The sequence below is a fragment of the Danio aesculapii genome, chromosome 16, assembly GCF_903798145.1.
Source record: "Danio aesculapii chromosome 16, fDanAes4.1, whole genome shotgun sequence".
Classification (NCBI taxonomy): domain Eukaryota; kingdom Metazoa; phylum Chordata; class Actinopteri; order Cypriniformes; family Danionidae; genus Danio; species Danio aesculapii.
The window spans coordinates 38,216,724-38,240,552 of NC_079450.1; the positions used below are offsets into that span (position 1 = coordinate 38,216,724).

Genomic DNA, 23,829 nt, shown 5'->3' on the forward strand with positions numbered 1-23,829 from the left:
TGATGATTCAGTTGAACAGGCCTGAGTCAGATCATACCTAAATATTCGTTTACAAGCCACTGGCGAAGAAGTCGATTTAGCAACAAAATGTGCAAAAAAAATCCAACAAGATGTGTTAATTAATTTTTAGTATTGTTCATTTTAAGTGCAAGTTTCGTTCGTTTTATGTAATATGGCTGGAATAACCAATTACAGAGGAACACACTGAATTACAAGAAAAAATATAATCATCATCAATAACAACATATAAAACTATATTAGCTATAATACTATACGTACTATAATATACGTTTTATATCGTATAAATAAATCGTTAGTGCAAAATTGACATGTAATATGGCCAAATTGAACTGAGCAAAAGAATCGATGCTTCTATTGAAGAAAAACTACAATATCCAAGCTTCTATTTCAAACAGGAAGTTGCGTTTATGCACGTTGTCCCGGCAGTACAGTAAGTAGAGTTGAAAATAATAAATACATACATCAAAAAATAACTTTAAACTTTGTTAGAAATATAAACCGTATGTTCAGAATTAGTATTTTTCAGCTACACTGTTTTATTGTATTGGTTTTAATCATTCGCGTTGTCGTATAAACACTAGCTATGAGTCATTTGTGGCAGATGATGTCATCCTGTACATGTTAACATTTAAACTAACCAGTCAACCGGTCAACAACCTAAGTTAGTTGTGTGATACTTTCTTGGATTCTCTGAGGTAGGCTATAATAATTTCAACTTTATGTTGTTGTCATACCGACTACAGTAGAGAACATTATGGCAAAATGACAGCACTTATGCTGTTTTCTTTCTAAATGACTGTAAATGTGACACGTCTGTTTCAGTAAAAGCTGTGTTGAAGCTGTCAGATATGGAGATTGAGGAAGAGAGAACTCGGGGAAACCCCACAGAGGATTCTGATCAACAGATCCAGTCAGGTAAAACACATTATATGTATTTACACTCTACTGAGATACAATGCCATTCGACATTTGGTCTATATTGAAAAAAAATCAGTTTTTAGATTCTACAGGTTATTAATCACCATTTGAGAATTATAGTAATTGTCAATTATGTGGTTTTGTTTTAAATAATTTTGAAATACGTTACTTCAAAATGGGCTTAAACTGATTTACTTTTGAGGTGATAAAAAGGTAGAGCTCTCCGCCTTCAACAAATACTAGCTATTATGACGCTACGATGCAAGTGACCTGAAGATGGCAGTGAAAATCGTTTGTAATTCACTCATAATCTGTAAGAGCACGTACAGGGACAACCATTATTGTGATATATATGATGACTGAAAATCCAATAGCTTTAAAACAGGGTGTCTTGAAATGTATTAAAAGTTGAAAAGTTGATCAATGTAGAGAAATTTAAGGCCTTAAAAAGTATTTAAAAGTCTTAAATACTCTTTTGCAAGGTATTAAATTGTATGTAATTTTTGATTATTTAATGTATGGTTGTATGCTAAAGTTTGCCTGAATTAAATCTGCTAATATCAGGATGCTGTGTTGTTTATGAAATCAAAGAAATCCTACTAGATTTGACATCCTGCTGCTACTGCAGTAGCCAAGGCAACACCATTATTTCTGCAGTTCTATAGGCCCCAACTGTCGTGGTTTCCAGCTTTTCTCTTAATGAATCAAACTCAGTCTGGAGGTTATGAGTATCAGAAGAATATACTTTATTGGAATATTCTCCAAAAAAGCTGAGACAGCCTGGGTCAGACTTATCTCAGTCTCTCCCCAAGACAAATCCAATGTCCCTCAAGTTTGCTATCCTTGCTTCCTCCCACCTTTGTGTTTTCACAGCTGTTTACTGGTTCAAAAGGCCTCTCCCAGCTCCTACTCCTTTATGACCCTAATTTAAAGCCCCCTCTTCTTGTTGGCCCTTATAATGTACATATCTAATATATTCAACACTGTTTTTCCACATACAGTTCACATTTAATAATCATGACTAGTATCTATGTTTCAAACATCTAAACTGAACTCTTCTCTCCCATACAGTAAATGTCTTTTCAAATGTACATGACAGTTTCAACATATGTTGTATACATTTCATGCCTTTTTGGCACAGATAGTTCTCATTGCATCCCCTCTCATCATTGCAAGTCCTCTCTCATGCTCTTTTATGACCCCTTTGCCTTAACCTATCACCTGTTTTCAAAGACATATAATGGGAGATTCATAGGGTCCTCCACTCACCCAATTAAACATGTCTTCATATAGGTTTAGTAAATAAAAATCATCTTCACAACCTGCTGACTTAGCTAGATTTAATAGATTTTTGTTCAGTATATGAATAACGTTTTAGTTTTTGATTAGTTTCTTACATTAATATTTAGTAAATATACTGCAAGTTTAAATCTCACCAGTGTTTCCGGTTGAAAAGTTGTTATAAGGTCTTAAAATGTCTGGAAAGAGTCTTAAAAAAGGTCCTTAAAACTATTGAATTTCACTCTCTGATTCCTGTATACTCTGTAACATGTGACATTTGTTCTGTGTTAAGGTACCCAAACATGAATCCAAATTATTATTTGTGATTTTCGTGAGGATTTTTAGGATTTACTCTGTACTTTTTCAGGTAGATAGGTGAAAGTAATTGATCTACATGTTTGAGGTCAAGGGAGGCACGGTGGCTCAGTGGTTAGCACTGTCAGCTCACAGCAGGAACTGGTTTGAGTCCCGGCTTGGCCAGTTGGCATGTCTGTGTGGAGTTTGCATGTTTTCCCCGTGTTTGTGTGGGATTCCTTCTGGTGCTTCGGTGTCCCCCACAGTCCAAAGACATGCAGTATAGGTGAATTGGATGAACTAAATTGGCCGTAGTGTTTGAGTGTGTGTGTCAGTGGAAGAGTGTATGGGTGTTTCCCTGTACTAGGTTGCGGCTGGGAAAAACATATGCCAGAATAGTTGACGGTTCATTCTGCTGTAAGCTGAAGGGAAATGAATGAATGTTTGGGGTCATGAAAGAAATTCTCTAATCCAAATCAAGACTGCATATATATATATTAAAATTCTAAAAATCCTGCCCACCAATTGATAAACTACAATGTAGTTCAAAGAATCTATTATACACCTCTAAAACTTTAAGAATGAAACTTATTTCTTAACCTGTTTGTGTTGAATGTAATACTGGGGCGATGGCTAGCTTTTTTGATGTTTTTTGGGAATGTCTCCCTATCTACAATTTACATTAACGTCTCCACCATCTTGTCACAAATTTTGGAAAAACCATTGATCCTGAACCTAGCCTTTTCCTATTGAATGATGATTCTTCAGTAACCCTGACTTTGAATCAAAAATGAACTTTTTTCTCAGGATTAACAGCTGCAAAGAAAACAATCATCAGTTCCTGGTTCCCTCCTAATCTCCTGTCAATTCAGCAATGGTTATACTGTTTTATAGACATTGTGCGACTAGAACAGTCCACTGCCTTAATTAAAAGAGAAAAGATTTCAACAATTCTTCATTGGAACCTAGTACATCACAATTTGATGTCAATTATTGAAACTTAAGTGATTTAATTTAATGATGCAGGAGAAATGATTAAGATGCCTTAAGATATAGGTGACAACACTTTCTGTTTGATCCGTTTTACAATAATTTTACTAGGCACTTTTTCATTTATGTACTTCTCTGACATTATGTAGTTTTTTTCCCTCCTTTTTATACTTATTTATAGGTTTTTGTATGCATATATTCATATATATGTGTTTATTTGTCTGTGTACATTTATATAATTTGTAATTTTTTATTTTGTTTCATATTGTTATCAACCATGCTTTAGACATTGAACCAAGTCAATGTTGAGGAATTCTGCTATTACCACTCGTTCAAGACACTTTTATACACCTTAAAGTGACATTTAAAGGCTAAACTAGGTTAACTAGGCGGGTTAGGCCAGTTAGGCAAGTTATTGTATAACGATGGTGTGTTTTGTAGACTATAGAAAAAAAAATTAGCTCAAAGGGGCTAATAATTTTTACCTTAAAATGGTTTATAAAAAATTTAAAACTGCTTTTATTCTAGCCGAAATAAAACAAATAAGACTTTCTCCAGAAGAAAAAATATTATCAGACATACTGTGAAAATTTCCTTGCTCTGTTAAACATCATTTGGGGAAAAAAAATCAAAAATCAAAGGGGGGCTAATAATTCTGACTTCAACTGTATGTGTGTATATATATATATATATATATATATATATATATATATATATATATATATATATATATATATATATATATATATATATATATATATATATATATATATATATATATATATATATATATATATATATAAATTGTGATTTTGTTGTAACCCTATTTTATTTTATTACAAATTATTGATATCTATTTTAAAATATGTTAATTTGATGCTCAAGAGGCATATTTAATGTCTTTAATAACTGACACATATGATCAATGTAATGCTTCCTTGAATAGGAAAAGCATTAATCAAAAAAAGGTTACAAAAATCTTACTAGCCCCAATATTTTGAACAGTATTGGATTTTTGCTTGTTACGTCACAAGAGGTGTGTAGATGTGTAGGTGGAGGGTGGAGTTGATTTGAGGCTTAAGTTGCACTGAAACAGACATTTGCACCAGATTTGGATTTTTGCTAACCATAACTTCTTTTATTATCGACTTATAAATTAACATTATGATAATTTGTTTATTTTACTACAGTGTTTTCATTTCTGTGTATGATTTTACTTAACTTCTTTTTCTCTTTTCCTTCATATGACTTCAGATGAGATTAAACAAGAAACTGTCCCAAATATTTGCCAGCACTTCCTCCTGGGCAGATGTCATTTCGGAGACAGATGTCGTTTGTCTCACAGGTCTGTCAGTCACTGAAGGGTAGATACTCAGCTAGTGAACTTATGTTACGCTAGACATGATTTATCTGTACAGTATATTTTCATTACAACTGCAGTTAGCATAGCGTCTTGTAAAAGATGTAAAATGTGATAGATCTTGGCAATACTCATTGAAGCTTAGTGGATAAATAATGCATGGTTTTTTCCTAACTTCACAGTGTGCTTGACGTCCCACAAACCACACACTCCGAGAAAGATGATACAGCCGTCACAGAAAAGCAGAGCAAGAGCCAAAAAAATGGGAAAAAATGTCACGCAGAAAAGCAGCATAAAACGATTGAGAAAAAAGGTGTGATGATCGATTTAACAATGTAGGCACTTTAACATTCCAATTCAATCTTCACATTTACAAATATACGCCTCCCTCAGGATCTAAGAAGAAGCCACGGATGCGTACGGCTGATGAAGTTATCTCCAGAATCATCTGGGACTCATCAGTGGACCCTGCTGATTTTATAGTTGGCCACTTAGACCGCTTTTTAGGGGTGCTTGAACGCCCCTTCTCTGACTTCTCATGGGACACTCAGGTTGAACCATCATTAATATTATTGTTAAAGAAACATTCCACTTAAAAAAAAAATAGGCTCATTTTACATCTCTCCTTGAGTTAAGCAGTTGAGTTTTACTATTTTTAAGCCATTCAACCAATCTCCAGGTTTGGCAGGAGCATGTTTAGCGTAGCTTAGCATAGATCATTGAATCGGATTAGACCATTAGCATCTCGCTCAAAAATGACCAAAGAGTTTTAATAATTTTCCTATTTAAAGCTTGACTCTTCTCACACACTCCCTGTGCAAGCAGGTGGTCATGTTGTAAATTACCTATCCTGGGAACTATTTTCAGGCACTGCGTAATATCACTGCATTTGCGATGACTGTGGTAAGGCAGCAGAATTGAGAGTGAGAGTACAGTTTTTTAATTATTTATAGTCTATTAATTAATTTCAGTTGGTATTAGTAAACAATGTAACTTCAGAAGAGTGCAGTTTATATAGGAAAATTATCAGAGCTCTTTAATTTCTGAGTGAGATGCTAATGGTCTAATCTGATTCAATTGTTTATGCTAAGCTAAAGCTAAATGGATTCGAAAAAGGTAAAACTGAAACTAAACTTCTAGAGATCTTGTAAAATTTGCATATTTTTTTCAAAAAAGTGGAGTGTTCATTTAATTATCATGTATTGTGTGTTGTAATAATCAGTCTTAGTGCTCATATGTTACTCATCAGGTGTGTGACTGTGACTTCTCTGAAGAGCTGGCTCTCCCTCGTCACAGGATCGTGTATTTCAGCTTTAAAGGCCAGCGGGTGTGGGATAGAGACAGTCGCACTGATCGGGTCTTTGGGTCAACAGGCCAGACTATTCTGCCTCCTTTTTGTGGTGAAAATCAACAACAAGGTGAGCAACAGTGATATTTTGGCCCACGCTTAGAAATTCTTCCCCAGTATTTTGTTAGTAATCCTCAAGGGCCAGATGTAGAATTCAGAATCCTTGTTTTTAGCGACATCAGTGGCCATTTAATGAAATGCAGTCAGCTATTTATTGCTTGAGTATGCTTCAGTGGCCGTATAAACAGTATGCATAGGGAAGTTCTAGTTTGAGACCTTCACATGAATAAATCAGTAGACGTGCTGTTATAAGCAACTTAGGTCTTGTTTTTAAGTTACATTACAGGCTGTTCACACAATGTAAGTGTAAAATACATTAAATTTATAGATGCAACCCATTTATAAATATTGTGTTATTAGGTCAATGGTATGTAAAAATGTCCATATTAAGAAATAAATCTATAAAATGCAGTTTAACGCACATTTCAATATAAAGACAATGTTTTAAAATAAGGGAGTTTCCCTGACCTCATTATTGTGAATAGTTAACTTATTAGTCACCACATGTGAACTAATCTTGTATCATAAAATGTTGAAAGTTTAGTTCTCAACACATTTGCTGACTTTTGAAATAATATGTGTGTGTGTGTGAGAATGAGTGAGAGATTAAATTATTTGTTTTATTTTACTTATTTGTTTGTTATTAGATTAAATTTTTTTTTGTGTGTTATATTTTGTGTGTGTGTGTGTGTGTGTGTGTGTGTGTATGTTGCCTGGACCAAGCAGCTTTTTTTCACATTACATGACTCTATTTGATAGGCACATGTTTTTAGCTATTGCTATGCAAGAAACTATTTAACAAATCTATCAAATTACCTGTATAATAATAATAACAGAATATGTTTATTTAATAATAATAATATTTAATAAGGGTTTAAAACCCTTTAATAAGTGTTTCTTTTCAAAATTTTTAGTAATAAGTCTTAATATTTATATCTAAAAGAATTTAGATAAAGATAAAAAACATAAAAGAAGTAACAGAAGAGTCATAGTCAAGATGTTTTAATGATTACAAATGGCATTTTAATGTATTTGTTGTGTGTAGAAGAAAAATAGCATCATGTAATCATTCAAATTACAAGGCGCCACGGTCGCGCAGTGGGTATCATGATCGCCTCACAGCAAGAAGGTTGCTGGTTCGAGCCTTGGCTGAGTCCGTTGGCATTTCTGTGTGGCGTTTGCATCTTCTCCCCATGTTGACGTGGGTTTCCTCCGGGTGCTCCTGTTTCCCCCACAGTCCAAAGACATGTGTGAATTGGGTATGCTAAATTGTACATAGTGTATGTGTGTGAATGAGTGTATGGATGTTTCGCAGTGATGGGTTGCGGCTGGAATGTCATCCGCTGCGTAAAAAAAACATATGCTGGCTTAAAATGAATGAATGATTTTCCAGTGATGGGTTGCGGCTGGGAGGGCATCCGCTGCATAAAAACGTGCTGGATAAGTTGGCGGTTCATTCCGCTCTGGTGACCCCAGATTAATAAAGGGAGTAAGCTGAAAAGAAAATGAATGAATGAATGAATTCAAATGATAAAATATGATTTTATTATTTAAAAATGATATTGTATAACTAATAGAATATTATATGAGGTAATACTATTTTAAGGTGCCCTTGGTACACATTACATGTATTCTTTCATAATTACATGCAACTTTATTCATAATTACAGTAAATTATTCATAATCACATGCAACTAACCCTGACCTGCTTTCTTAGCCTATCCACATAGTAAGTAAAATGAAATAATCATTGTTACTCAGTAGGAAAAAGAATATTTCTGTTGTACAGATCAGTGTTGGGTGTAATTACTGTAGTTAGAAAATGACTCCTTACTGTATTTCAATTACTATTCTGCCAAGTAAAATAAGGATTACTTTTCAAGTTTAGATCATTTAATTAAACCTACTTTTTAATATATCTAAAATACTGTACATAAATTCAAAAGTTCTGTATAAAACAAGTCAGAGAAGCAGAGTAATTGTTTTTTTATTTGTTATAAAAATTATTTTGTAGAATAATTAAAATGTTCAACTAAAGAAAGGCAAATTAATTAAGGCAGTTGTGCATGCTCAAGAAAAAAAATGAGTATGAAAATAATGTATGAAATATGGCTTCTTAAATTTCATTCTTTTGTTTTGTTTTGGTGTATATCATGTTTAAAACTTCTTAGTTTTAGTAATTTTTTTTTAACCAAAACTTTTGTTTAACTGAAATTTGAAGAGCTTAATTTCTACTGTGTATTCATTGAGATTTATAGGGTGTTTAAGTAGTATTGAGTCAAGTAATTTAATTACTTTTTGAGTAATTAGATTACTTTTCAGATAAAGTAATCAGAAAAGTAATTTAACTACAATTGAATGATTTAATTAGCAATTGATGGCTTTATTTTGAAGTAACTTACCCAACACTGGTACTGTAACAAAGTCAAAACTTTAAAATGAAGTTTAATCTTACATGATAATTCTTAATCTAAATATAATGCAATTATTTATTTCTCAGACAATCTAACTTCTGACACTGGACGACAAGAAGAATCCACCAATGGAGCAGATGTTTCCACTGACCCCGATCAATCGACTGAATTATCTGAAGGACAGGATGATGTTGTAACCACAATAACACCTTCAAATAACAACCAATCACAGGGAGACGCCCTAAATCATTCAGGAAATGAAAACGCAGAGGAAGAAACCAAAGACCACATCTTTCTTTCCCAAACAGGATCTGCACCAGAAGGCAAAAACACAGCAACTGCCGAAGATCCTGCTTTAAATCATTTGGCAGGACATCTGACTATCACTCAAAAAGATGAACAAGCGGAAATAGCGGAGGAATGGAAAGACAGCTGGGATGGAGTGAGTGGCTCAGAAGCAGAGCTGGCGTCGGCCATCCTGCCACAACCACAGTCCAAACGCCCACCGCCACGCAAGCCCACCCACTTCATCTGCTTCCGCGTGGATTCTCCCGCTGCTCTCCAGGCCTTCCAGCGCGTTCAGAGGAAAGTTCTGTCCACCATCCCTCAGTCAGAGCCGATGTGGGTTAATCCGGCAACTTTACACGTCACCCTCTCCTTACTTGTGCTCAACAGTGCAGAGGAGGTCGGTGCTGCAGCTGAGCTCCTGCGCACCACAGTCCGATGCTCCCACAAACCCCCCATTTCCGTGACGTTCGCACCTAAACTGAAGCACTTTAATGGGACCGTACTCCACGTGGTCCCGCAGCCACTGTCAGACGTGCAGAGCCTGAATTCGCCCCTTCAAGAAGCTTTCAAGGATAAGGGTTGGCTTCACCGGCATTCTCGATGCCCATCGTACCATCTCACACTGGCCAAAGTGAAAAGGGAGCCCAAGGCAGAGAAGATGTTTGAAGGGATCGGGACTGTGAAGTTGGCTAAAGATGTCAACTTTGGAAAGCTGGAAGTAAATAAGCTGTATCTTTGCGTGAAAGGTCAGAGAAACACGGAGAGTGGGTTCTATCAGGTTGTTTGTGCCGTGCAGCTGCCCAATGTGTAGTGCCTGGATTTGTCACCTGAGCTCAGATGATTTTTAACTACATCAAATTCTTGATGTGTTTTTATTTAAATAAAAAGTCTCATGAAGTCTGGAATGACGTGGAGGGAATTCCCACAGCACAGGTGCTTATTTTAAATGTATAAGTTGCAAAGAAAATGTATCTTTCTTTGTACAAAATGGATATTTCAAAAAGTTATTTTAACAAACTACATTGAATTTTGATCATATTTTGATAACATGATCTTCTTTTTACAAACCCAAACTTTGATAACACAAAATTTCAATTCTGGCTGTCACGGTGGCTCAGTGGTTAGCACTGTTGCCTCACAACAAGAAGGTCGCTGGTTCGAGTCCGGCATGGGCCAGGAGGCGTTTCTGTGGAGTGTTCCCAAGGGTTTCCTCTGGGTGCTCTGGTTTTCCCAAAGACATGCGCTATAGGTGAATTGGATGAGCTAAATTGTTCGTAGTGTATGAGTGTGTGTGTGTGTGGGTGGGTGTTCCCAAGTACTGGGTTGCGGCTGGAAGGGCATCCACTGCGTAAAACATATGCTGGAATAGTTGACAGTTCATTCCTCTGTGGCGACTTCTGAAATAGAGACTTAGCTGAAGGAAAATGAATGAATGAAATTTTCAATTCTCGATAACACAAGAATCAGCAACACTGTAGCCCCTTTCACACATACAGACCTTTCCTGAAAATTGCTGGTAATTTGTAGAAGTTGTAACGATACTGGTAATTTTCTGGAATGCTGCGATATGTGTACGCAGAAGGAAAATTGCTAGAAAGATCTTGTTCACGCTTACAAGACGCTGACGTGAGACATCTTCTCCAGCAACTGTGTAGACCACTTATGATAAACCGCTGTTTGTTTACCTTCAAGTTCTGCTTCAGTTGCTTGACGCGTATGCATTAGACATGGGCCGGATTCTGATGGTATGATAACCTTGGATAAAAATATCTCGGTATAGTGATTACTGCTCTAAAATATATATTTTTTAAATGTCTGGGTAAAAAAATAAAACTTTTTTTCCTTTTGAACACAATTTTTTTTCTTTTAGGAAAACGTTTACAATACTTTGGAACAGTAAACATGTCAGGCTAAATAATTCAAATCAATTATTGACTTCTGCTGTCTTCATTTATTTCAAAAACAGATTTTGTTTTACAATTTAAATTGTACATTTTTCATCTTTGGATATATTTTTCTGCTGGCGATACTGTTGTCCTAAAAAACAAACAAAAAAAGTAAATTAAAAATCGTACACATACCTTTGGAACAGTATTGCACAAAATTTTGCCGTTTTTAATACCTTGACTCTTCCAAACCACGATATACCTTGAAAACGGTTGTCGTCCCATGCCTAATGTGCACATGAAGCAGCCGGTGAGCACCAGCACACATATTATGTACATCTCAACATGCGAAGGTTTTCCTCCATATGTTTACATCAAAGTTGTTCACAATACTTATCCACCCACAGAGGTTGTAATGTACTCAAATGTTTACAAATACAAGCACGGCCGTTTAGAGCTCATTTCTGGTTAACGATGTCAGAGTTTACCGGCATTTTGGAATGGATGTGTGAATGGTCTTTTTCAGAAATATTCTGGAACATCCTTGCCTGTGTGAATAACGCTTTTTTGAATTTACCAGTAAAGTCATTCCAGTAATTTTCTGGATATTTACCGGATCACTGTGTGAAAGGGTCTTGTAAGTTCTTTACATTCAGTTGATTGTACATGTAAGTTATTTTATGCGCTGTAATCTTAATTTAGAATGGAAGCAAAATTGATTTGAATGGCCAAAAACTTGCACAGCTTTGACACATGCTCTATTTAATTTAATTGAGATTGTTCAATCTAATTTTTAAATACTTTATTCAAAGACATTATGTTCTGTTTTTGTTTAAATGTACATTTCAGGACAAATATAGTTAGTTATTTTCTTATTAAAGTTTTTTTGTTGGTCAAAGATGGAAAAAAAAGGTTAACAAAGACCATACATATAAAAGTCATGCTAAATTTTTTCTTTTCTAACTTATAGATGTTTACCCTGATTTATGGAAGAAGATTTGCAATGATTTTAGTTTACAGAAATATCTTTCAGTGTAGTTTTTATATCAATAAAAAAATCATGTCAGGAATATTTTGAAGAATCATTTGATGACTATTCGAAGATCGTAGTTTTGTTTTGTAAATATTTCACATTTAATACCTTGCCTATGTACAGTTGAAGTCAGAATTATTAGCCCCGTTTAATTTTTTCCCAAATTTCTGTTTAACAGATGTTTTTTTCAACACATTTCTAAACATAATAGTTTTAATAACTCTACCAACTGATTTATTTTATCTTTGTCATGATGACAATAAATAATATTTGACTAGATATTTTTCAAGACAATTAAAAGGCTTAACTAGGTTAATTAGGTTAACTAAGCAGGTTAGAGTAATTAGGCAAGTTATTGTATAAAGATGGTTCTGGAGACTAGATATAAAAAATAGTTTAAAGGGCTATAATTTTGACCTTAAAATGGTTTTTAAAAAACTTAAAACTGCTTTTATTCTAGCCGAAATAAAACAAACAAGACTTTTTCCAGAAGAAAAAATATCATCAGACATACTGTGAAAACTTCCTTGCTCTGTTAAACATCATTTGGAAAATATTTAAAAAAGAATAAAAATCTAAGGGGGCTAATAATTCTGACTTCAACTGTATAAAGAAAGAACTCAAATGTTAAGTTGATCAATATTCTACCCAAATTTGGGTTAAAACAACCCAAGTGCAAAGACATACAACATTGACTTAAAACATGATTATTTCTTGATTTCTTTTTCTCTCACACATTGTAAGATGTTGCTAAGTGACTCAGTCCAATGCAGTATTTTTGGACCACTTATCAAATTGGACATGAGGGCGAATGTGTAATCTTTTTTCTTCGCTTAAAGTGGACTGCACATAAATAAATAATCCACCACTGTGTGTTTCAGCAACACACTCTCAATAATTCAAGATCAAACAAACAGCTCTGAACAGCTGTACGTTTAGCCCCTAAAAATGCCTTGAGACCCATTACACCAAACCGGAGATGAAATCAAACCAAACAGCTCAATTTATGAATCTTTTTGTCTCGCGTATGCGTGCACATAACTGTAGCAGCTCTGTCTGTGAGATGTCAGCGAGGAAGTCTTGCATACCTAACATCATTTTCTCCTTCCTCCTGGAAACATGCACACACTACACACATATATGAATGCTCGTGCAGTCGGTCTCTCCATCCCTGGCTCCCTCCCTCCTCCTGCACTCCTCTACCCAGCACCCTTCCCCCATCCTCACTCGCTTTCTCTTTCAGTGACACAGAAAAACCAACACCACCCTCCCTCTCTCATGCATTCATATCCCCCATACTCCCTTGGCACACAAATACCCATCTCTCCATCCCTTCCTCGTTCTGTTGTTTTCATTGTGTTTTTTTTTGGATTTAATCCACCATCTCAGTTAAACCTCGCAACGACAGTCTAGCATCCTCTCAGCCCTTTTCATGACCTGCTTAATTTGTGGCAAATGAGGGCTTTAAATAATCATGTAAAGCAGGAAATTCTGTGTTCATTTATTAAGTGCACATATTACATTTCAGAAGTCTCCTCACGTGCATTTTAAACTCAGATTAGACCCTTAAATGGACTTGATATGCTGGTTTCACACAATCATCTTTCTTTTAGTCTGTCATTTTAGGTTGCGCTCTCTAAATACAGTACATGTGTAAATCCCTCCATCCCTTTTTGTCTCCTGCACACAAACACCCACAGTGTGTGTGTGTGTGTGTGTGTGTGTGTGAGAGAGAGAGAGAGATAGGGTAAGAGAGAAAGAGAAGTTCAGTCCTGATCATTGGGACCCTCAGGACCACACCAGTTTTTTTAATCTGTCGTTCGCTTACTTAAATTAGACTATTTAGAGTTTTAATATGGAACAGTTAATGTAAACACCAATTTTTCTACAAGAAACGTTTTAAAAAGAAATAGCAATAGTTAACGTTATCATTTTAAACGAACACACTTCAGCTCTAAGGATTTCAGTTGCACTGGATGTTATGGATTTGCTATTTCTGCACACTGGACATTTATTTTGTGTGGAAGCTACGTCGACGACATAGTTGTGGGATTTCCTTCAGACTGAAGGCGATTAATTTCGGAAGTTTTTTTTTTCGATTCAATGAGTCTTGGCGTCCAGCAGTGGACGATGCTTCAAGTTCTCGGCGGATTTCAGATAAAGAGTGAAACTGACGGATAGGCGTCTTGGTTTGAAGGAGTCATTCCTCTCCTAAAATACCCCTCAGGGATTCTCGCCTCTTCCTCCGAAGACCTGTTTCCCATCCATCAGCGAACACACAAAGACTGGAACTGAAAATAGCCTCCTGTAGTTTTCTATATCACACTCAGGATGCAAACCGTTTCAACGGTCACCGGTCTCAGTTTCTAATCGCAAACCAACTTAACGTTTCACGAGCCTGAGAGACGTGGAAGCACAACAAATTAAGGTGGGCAACCTTTTACAAATGTGCCATAAAAATGATAGCCCATTGTGAGGTTCATTAGCCGTGTCAATTGGTGAAAATGCGTTCGGATAATTTAGTAGGCTATGCGAGGGAATTACGAGTCCATTCAAACAAAAGATCCCCGTAATGTTTCCTGACGCCAAGACAAAGAGCTGTGAGTAGTATACTGTTGGATATGATTTCCATAAACAAGCATGCAAGTCAGTCAGTCTGTCAGAGAGAATAAAATCGATTGGTCTTGCGCGGGTCAACTCACACAACAAGTGAAAACAACAATCAATCCTGGCCTATTTAGTTTCTGGTAATTTTGAAGCTTTCGTCAATACCTGTTTGTTTAGGAACAATTGTATTGTTTTGAATTATTGTCTAAAAGTGCCTTCGTATAGAGCTATTTTACTTACTGACACACCAAACATAAATAAAAACAATGGTCCCAGTTACCTTTATGAACTTTCTTCAGACCACTTTTTATACCATTTATTTGTTCTGAATCACAGTAGTGACGAGCCTTATTTAAAGAGATAGCTCGCCCAAAATGACAATTTCCTCACTATTTCCCATCAAGTTTTTATAATTATTTTTTATTCTGTTAAGCACAAAGGAAGATATCTTAAAGAGAGCCAAAAACCTGTGACTATTGACATTTATAGCAGGAAAAACAAATAGGCTAAACTTACCAGGAAAGTCAATGGTTACAGATTTTCAGCTTTCTTTAAAGTAGGCCTATCTTCCCTTTGGAAGAAGTGAAGGGCAAGTAAATGATGATAAACTGTCCCTTTAAAATGTAAAATATATATAAACAGTGCTCAGCATATAAGAGTACACCCCTCACAAATCTATCTTTTAAATTCATTTTTTAATAGGAAGCTATACAATATTATATTTGTGCATATAGACATTAGATTTTTCAGTACTGAAGCCAAATCTGGAGCTAATCTACCAAAAACTTATGATAATGGTCCAAAAACGAGTACACCCAAATTTATATGTTATAGAAAAATATTAAATACAAATTTGAAAAAGAGGAAAACTCAAGAAGCAAAAAAATAAATAAATTGTTGTAATTTATGTTGTAAATTTCATTCATTCATTCATTTCTTGTCGGCTTAGTCCCTTTATTAATTCAGGGTCACCACAGCAGAATGAACCGCCAACTTATCCAGCACATGTTTTACGCAGTGGATGCCCTTCCAGCTGCAACCCATCCCTGGGAAACATTTATACACACTCATTCACACTCATACACTACGGACAATTTAGCCTACCCAATTCACCTGTACCGCATGTCTTTGGACTGTGGGGGAAACCAGAGCACCCGGAGGAAACCCACGCGAACACAGGGAGAACATGCAAACTCCACACAGAAACGGCAACTGACCCAGCCGAGGCTCGAACCAGCGACCTTCTTGATGTGAGGTGACAGCACTACCTACTGCGCCACTGCATCACCCGTTATTTTTATATATGGGCTACAATTGCCCATAGTGTATGTGTGTGAATGAGTGTGTATGGGTGTTTCCCAGTGATGGGTTGCAGCTGGAAGGGCATCCGCTGCATAAAACATATGCTGGATAAGTTGGTGGTTCATTCCGCTGTGGCGACCCCCAATTAATAAAGGGACTAAGCCGAAAAGAAAATGAATGAATATATGTATATGTATATGTATATGTATATATATATATATATAGAGAGAGAGAGAGAGAGAGAGAGAGAGAGACATTTAATTATATTGTTGGTAATTATGTTGTATATAAAATGGTTGATCAACTGTTTAAGTGAGGTCAGATCATTATTTCAACAAAGTATTATAATAGCCATTTTAAATGTTAATGCTGTATGACTAATCATGTCATACCCTTATCACTGGTCATTTGCTGGACTATTATTTTAGATTTATTACTTTCCAGAGGCAGTCCAGGCTTTGAAAATTCATCAAGGGTGTTATTAGCAATTAAAATGCTGAGCTTTTATTTATGTATTGCAAAGTTCAGTATAATCAAAGGTTAATTTGTTCTTTTAATAAAGGTGGTTTATGATGGAAAATAGTGCAAGGATATGACCACACTTTCACTTATCCTCATGTCATTATCATGCTCATGTCAACATGAACACATTTCAGATTTATGGTTTAAGTGTTCATAAAATGTCAAAGAGCTAATCCAGAGACGAATGCATTCTCGTAGTATCATGAAATGGCAATTCTAAAAGTATTTTTAAAATCTACTGAGTTATCATCAAGCTTAAAATGGCTTATTTTGGATGACAGCTCCTTTTGATGACATCATTGGTAATCCTGGAAATCAATTTAGTTTTTTATTTTGAATAAATCTGTTGTGTATAATTATAGCGAATCGAAAGGAATAAAAATAGAAGGTGTTTTGTTCTGCAAATCTTTTCTTCCTTGCTCCATTTCCAAACTGGCATTATGTCTCTTGCGTTATGCAATGCGAACCATTCTTATAACAAGCTGACAGAATGCATCATGCTCAGATGCGCTGTAGTGTTCCAGTCTCGAGTCACGGTCTGCACGTTTATAACACCGTTTCACATTACTGTGGCTTTTATTCCCATTTGAGAACGGGCTTTGTTGTGATAATTCTGCACCAAGCAAATCACCACAATTCACCAGTGTAATGCCTTGACCCACTGCATGCTGGTAGTTCACACTAACAGTAAATGAATAGCCTGCAGACATCATTATGAGCTAAACACATCAGACACTATTGTAAGTGTTATTCGTGATGGAGCCTGCAGTTTCTTGTTCATTTAGTGATGTGAGATGTTAACTGTTTAGATTAAGTCAGATGACTTGGACAGATCTTGGAAATTAAACTTGCAAACTGTTTTTGGAAGGTGTTTAAACATCTTATGGCTGCGGTGTGATGTTACCTGTTTGTTCAAACAGTGCTGGACAGGTGTGGGTGCAAAAGGAGCGATACTGAGTGATTGGTAGACCTGATTTGAGAGCTGACTTTTTATTGGGTTTTTATTATTATTGATATTAAACATTATTGATTTCAATATGTGTGTGGCAGAACAGGATATAACCAAAATTAATCTAAAAAAATAATTATAATTTACATGTCATCAAGGGATTCGAACGCGTATAGTCAAAAGGTTCAGCCCAAGTATCAGTTGACCTATCTAACTGAGCTATTCCAACACAATCTCACGGCAATTTGTATCTTTTTGATTTAATGGCTAATTCGTATGTATTCGTACGATCTAATTCGTACAATTTAGTACGATTTGCTCATCACCCAATAACGGTTGGGTCTAGGGGCGGGGTTGGGTGCCACGCCTTCTTTTTTAAGTCGTACATTTTCATACGACTGAACTCGTATAAATTAGCCACCAAACTGACAAAACGTAAAATACTTACGTTTTCTCGTGAGATTAGGCTTGCTATTCAGGACTATACATATCAGAGTCGGTTTTGATATCTTTATCAGTCAACATATGTTTTGCTTTTGTTGTGGACTCGTGTTAACATGTTTCTACGAACTCTCATGTTTATATTTTCTCAGAATAGCTCTGAATGACAAAACAATGTTTTATCGCAATTGGTCAGGTCTTGGAAATGAATCTTGCAATTTATTTTTGGAAAGTGTTTAAACATCTTATTTGGGTCTGCTGGATTGGTGTTGGCGCAAAAGAAACGATACTACACTGGAAAACCAGTCAACTCAAAATATACTGAAAATTAATTCTATTCATTTGAAAAGAGTTTTGAACTCAGTGTTGAAGGTAATGAGTTAATGAAATACAAACTTCAACTTAAATAGAGTAAGTTCACAGTACTCATATAGATTAGTTTTTTAACTCAAATGGTTTGTTGCAATCGGTTTCCTCAAATGGTTTGAGTTGCCTTAACTTAATGGGTTTTACAGTACTCAGTTGGTTTGAGTTCTCTTCATTTATTGGGTTTTAATGTACTCAAATTGCTTCATTTACTAAATGGATTAAGTTCACAGTACTCATTAGAATTAGTTTTTAAACTTAAATGGTTTGTTGCAATCGGTTTCCTCAAATGGTTTGAGTTACCTTAACCTTTTGGGTTTTACAGTGTGGGTGACTGGTAGACCGGATTTTAGACCTGATTTTTAATGTTTTTTTATTATTATAATATTTGTAGATTTAATTAAGTTTTTATTCAGTTGAAGTTAAAACTATTAGCTCGCTTCTGGGATTTTTGTTAGGGATGTCCCGATCAGGTTTTTTTCCCACCGAGTCATTTGATCTTGAGTATCTACCGATACCGAAAACCGATCATACTTCTAAAAATACATAATAAAAAATAAAGAAGAGTTAAGAAACAGATCCAGGATGTTCCTTATTTTTTATGTAACTAACCTTATTTTAACATTCAACAACTCTGTTAACAAACAGAGCACTTTTTGAGGTACCTTGAACAATTAAGTAATAAATAACATCAAGTCTTCATTTTTGGATTTTAGTACAACAGTAAAAATAGTAAAAATCTAATATAAAAACAAATAGCACCTCAACTTAAAATACCCAGCAGACAATCCCAAGATGACATATCACAGTTTGCTATGGCACTGTTGTCTATCAACTTTATAATACCTCCAGACCACAGACATACTCGCGCTTTCCACTTCAAGCTGCTTCCGTGTTCTACTTTGCCACCATTATCCAATAGCATCTCTGCAACAAAGTGATGTCATGCCGCATGCGTTGCTGTTTCTGTGTAATGAGAATATATATACATATATTTAAGTCCTGATAGGAAAGTAATATCCGATTCCGATCGAGTCTTAAACCACATGATCCGGCTCAATTTCTGATCACGTGATAGGATCTGGACATCCCTATTTTTTTTTTTCAATCATTTTTTTTACGTAACAGTTTTAATAACTAATTTCTAATAACTAATGTCTTTTGTTTTCGCCATGATGGGAGTACATAATATTTTACTAGTTAAATTTTTTATATTTCAAATAAAATCAAATCACTTTTATTGTCACAGACTTTTATTGTTTAAAGACTTAACTAGGTAAATTAGTTTAAGTGGGCAAGTAATTTAGGCAAGTCATTTAACAGTGGTTTATTCTGTGACCAATCAAAACAAAAATATTTTAAATATATTATATTGAGCTTAAAATTATTTTTTAACTGTCAAAATTCCCTTTATTGCAGCCAAACTAAAATAAATGTAAGATTTTTTTTTCAGAAGGAAAATAAAGCAAATACTGTGAGAATATTTGCTCTGTTAAACATCACTAATATTTGAACTATTTTAAGCTTTGTTTGATCCACTTCAGATGTTGACTATGGTATATCGATGCAGATGGTGTTGCAGACACACAATGTACACTTAAAACTATGGTTCAAACTACTTATCTAAAATGAGCTGAAACAAAACTTGAGTTTTTTTTGGGACAACTTAATTGCTTAAATTTCAATCTTCTTTCAATCCACAATCCAAATATGTTACATTAACTTAATCGATTTATGTTGGTACAGCATGAATGAATTGCGTGGAATCCTGAATTTTTTACCGTGTAGCTGTATCAGATTGTCACGGATTGGTCAGGCTCTCACGATCCCCACTCACGAAGATCACCATCACCTGACTTCTAATGAGCACACAGCTGCATCACATTCACGAGCACCAGATAAAAGCACAGCACTCCAGTCGCTCATTGTCCGGGCTCGTCTCGACGAAAGCGGACAACTGAGCGACCACTCAGCGTAGTCATCCTCAGCTAAAACAAACGCTTTACTTACCTGTTCTCTTTGTATTCCTCCTAGTCTTCCTGGTCCACCCGAATCGTCCTGTCTTCCAGTCCTTCCAAGTCTGTGTCATCCTCTGTCAGCTGTATCTGGTGTGTGCTGTCCATCCTCGTGTATTCCTGTTACCCAGCCACGGAGGAAAAGACCCCAACATCATTCCTGATCCTCCTGGCTATCCTTCATGTGCTCCTTGTTGTCATTTAATAAACACCCTAACGTTTCCTTACCTCTGTCTCCTGTCCGCTTCATAACAGAAGCCCGGACCAATAACGACGACAACATGAGCACCCCCGATCACTTTCAAGAGCTGGTGGACCAGTTGAAGCGGATTCTACAGCCACCAGCTCCACTTTCCAACGCACCACCAGCACCGAGCACTTCCGCCTCCACAGTTTCTTCTTCGGCCCTTCCTTCCAGTCCCATGGCCCGACCAGCGCCCTACTCAGGCGGAGCGGGGGAGTGCAATGGTTTTCTGTTACAATGTTCCCTCATATTCGAAATGCAACCTTCTCTATATCCCACAGATAAGTCAAAGATCGCCTACATCGTATCACTACTCTCTGGGCCTGCACTTAAATGGGCTGAGACGATCTGGAACCAAGCCGGGCCGGTCATGAATTCCATCACTACCTTCACGGAGTATTTCAAAGAGGTGTTTGGACGTTCTGATGGGGAAGTAGCCGCTGGAGAGCAGCTGTATCATCTAAAGCAAGGTACTCTATCTACACAGGAATATGCTCTCCGGTTTCGCACTCTAGCAGCTGCAAGTGGATGGAATGAGAGATCGTTGTTGACCACGTACCGGCTCGGCTTGGAACCCACTCTCCGAATCCAGCTGGCCACATTAGATGATACTATGGGTCTGGAGAGATTCATCCAACATTCTCTCCGATGTTCCGATCGTCTCCGTTCCTATCAACAGGACACCATCACCCCCTCGTCTGCACTCCTCCAATCGCCTGAGTCAACAGCCTCTCCAGAACCAGAACCCATGATAATAGAGTCTGGAAGACTGACATCAGCGGAACGACAGAGGAGGCTGACCCGGGGTCTGTGTCTATACTGCGGTGTCAGTGGACACACCCGTATGGAGTGTCCCCTTCGTCCCATTCGGACTTCAGTGAGTGTATTCAGTACGAATATTGAACAATGTAAACCACTTACTACCACCGTACAAATAACTACTGCCTCTATTTCTCTCCTTGTCACAGCCCTCATCGACTCCGGGTCAGCAGGGAACTTCATCTCCCAATCCCTCTGTCGTCAACTCCACCTACGTACTGAGGCGTCCTCGCATATATACCAGATACAACCGATAACCCAGTGCACTCGATCTTCGACCCGTATCCATCGACAATGCGAAGACATCCTTCTTCAAGTGGGGTTGTTACATCAAGAGAGGATTCAATTTCTGGTTCTGGAGGGTGCAAATATGGACATCATTCTAGGGCGCCCGTGGCTGGTGAAGCACGATCCCATCATCTCTTGGGGCACAGGAGAGATAAAGAAATGGGGATCTGGATGTACACCTACCTGTTTTCCAAATCTCCCTCTTCAAGGTCGGAACCCCATTTCTTTGTTTACAACATCGGTCGAGAGTCCTCCTGAGAAGCAGTCTATCCACATTCCTAAGGAGTACAGCTCCTTTCATGATGTCTTCTGCCCCAAGAGAGCTTCCCAGCTACCGCCGCATCGGCCATGGGACTGCGCGATCGACCTAGTTCCAGATGCCCAGTTGCCAAGAGGTAGGATCTACCCGCTCTCGCTTCCAGAGAATCAGGCAATGGAAGATTACATAAGGGAGGCTCTGAGTCAGGGGTACATACGTCACTCAAAATCACCAGCCGCCTCAAGCTTCTTCTTTGTGGCCAAGAAGGACGGAGGGCTGCGTCCATGCATCGACTACAGGGTCCTAAATAACGGTACAGTAAAATACCGATATCCCCTTCCTCTGGTACCAGCCGCTTTGGAACAGCTCCGAGAAGCTAAAGTCTTCACTAAATTGGACCTCCGCAGCGCGTATAATCTGATAAGAATACGTGAGGGGGACCAATGGAAGACAGCATTCGTGACCCCTACTGGCCACTATGAATATGAGGTCATGCCTTACGGTCTGGTCAACGCCCCCTCCGTATTCCAAAACTTCATTCATGAAGTCCTCCGGGAGTTTCTTCACCACTTTGTAATAGTGTACATAGATGACATCCTCATTTACTCCCGGAGTGAGGCCGAACATCGCCAACACGTTGCGGAGGTCCTACACACATTGAGAGAACATCACCTCTACCTCAAAGCGGAGAAATGCTCATTCCACCAGAAGTCGATTCATTTCTTGGGATACATCATTGACCAAACCGGTATACGTATGGATGGGAAGAAAATTGAGGCTGTTCTATCCTGGTCAGAACCCACTTCCATTAAGGAGCTCCAGAGGTTTCTTGGGTTTGCTAACTTTTATAGACGGTTTATCAAGGACTACAGCAGGATTACATCACCTCTCACTAATCTCCTCAAGGGTAAACCCAAAGGACTGGAGTGGACCAAAGAAGCAGCCGCAGCCTTCCGCCTTCTTAAGAAGGAGTTCACAAGGGCCCCACTCCTGACTCATCCTGACCCAAATCTTCCTTTCGTGGTGGAAGTGGACGCATCCACCACCGGCGTCGGGGCAGTATTATCCCAACATCATGATACACCGCCCCGACTGCATCCCTGTGCCTATTTCTCTCGGAAGTTGAGCCCGGCGGAGCAGAATTACAGCATAGGAGACAGGGAGCTTCTAGCAATCAAGCTAGCCTTGGAGGAGTGGCGTCACTGGTTGGAGGGAGCCAAACATCCGTTCCAGGTGATCACAGATCACAAAAACCTCCAATATATCAAAGAGGCCAAGAGACTATGTCCACGTCAAGCCAGATGGTCACTTTTCTTCTCACGTTTTGATTTCTCCATTTCCTATCGTCCAGGACCCAAGAATCTAAGAGCAGACGCTCTCTCTCGTTTACACGAGCATCACGATCATGAAGAACTCCCAACGAAGATTCTTCCCGAACACATCTCCATTTGTCCGATCACCTGGAACGCTCCTCCAGTCGTTGCCACTCCGGAAGCCCCTGCTCCGCCGGGATGCCCTCCTCATCGGCAGTTCATACCACCTGAACACCGGGTAGATCTGATCCACTCCTTACATACCTCGCTAGGCACTGGACATCCAGGGATCAACAATACTCTCTCGCTAGTATCCCAACGATTCTGGTGGCCAAACATGGCAAGGGATGTGAGGCAATATGTTCAGGGCTGTAAGGACTGTGCCCAATCCAAGAGCCCACGTCATCTACCCGCTGGAAAGCTCCATCCCTTGCCGATTCCGAACCGTCCCTGGTCACACCTAGGAGTGGACTTTATCACTGACCTCCCCTCGTCAGAAGGTAATACCTGTATTCTAGTCATCGTAGATAGATTCTCAAAGTTTGTCAAACTAATCCCTCTGAAAGGTCTTCCCACAGCCTTTGAAACAGCCGACAATATCTTTAATCAAGTCTTCAGGTCATTTGGTATTCCAGAAGATATTGTGTCGGACAGAGGTCCACAGTTCATCTCACGTCTATGGAAAGCCTTCTTCAAGCTCCTAGGTGTGGCCGTCAGCCTCTCTTCTGGATATCATCCCCAAACCAACGGGCAGACAGAGAGGAAGATTCAGGAGGTGGGACGGTTCCTGAGGACCTTCTGCAGTGGTCAC

The 23,829-nt window shown here is 37.8% G+C and overlaps 2 protein-coding genes across 5 annotated transcripts in view; both read left to right on the forward strand.

Moving 5' to 3' along the window:
- Positions 1-406: 406 nt before the first annotated feature.
- leng9 (leukocyte receptor cluster (LRC) member 9) lies at positions 407-11,477 on the forward strand. Of its 2 annotated transcripts, none has more exons than XM_056476065.1 (7): positions 407-451; positions 844-936; positions 4,759-4,849; positions 5,047-5,177; positions 5,258-5,415; positions 6,114-6,282; positions 8,773-11,477. In XM_056476065.1, the coding sequence occupies exons 2-7, from the start codon at positions 870-872 to the stop codon at positions 9,783-9,785; spliced, it is 1,629 nt and encodes a 542-aa protein (XP_056332040.1). In that variant the 5' UTR covers positions 407-451; positions 844-869; the 3' UTR covers positions 9,786-11,477. The 2 variants fall into 2 exon arrangements, with proteins under 2 accessions (XP_056332040.1, XP_056332038.1); XM_056476063.1 differs by lacking the exon at positions 407-451 and adding an exon at positions 507-716.
- Positions 11,478-13,618: 2,141 nt separating this feature from the next.
- Positions 13,619-23,829, forward strand: part of ttyh1 (tweety family member 1) — a 70,575-nt gene continuing 60,364 nt past the window's right edge. For 2 of the 3 annotated variants that reach the window (XM_056475887.1, XM_056475888.1), the window contains exon 1: positions 13,619-14,321. The gene's annotated coding sequence lies outside the window, so the exon portion shown is untranslated. The remainder of the gene's footprint in view (positions 14,322-23,829) is intronic. The other variant, XM_056475889.1, reaches the window with a different exon arrangement.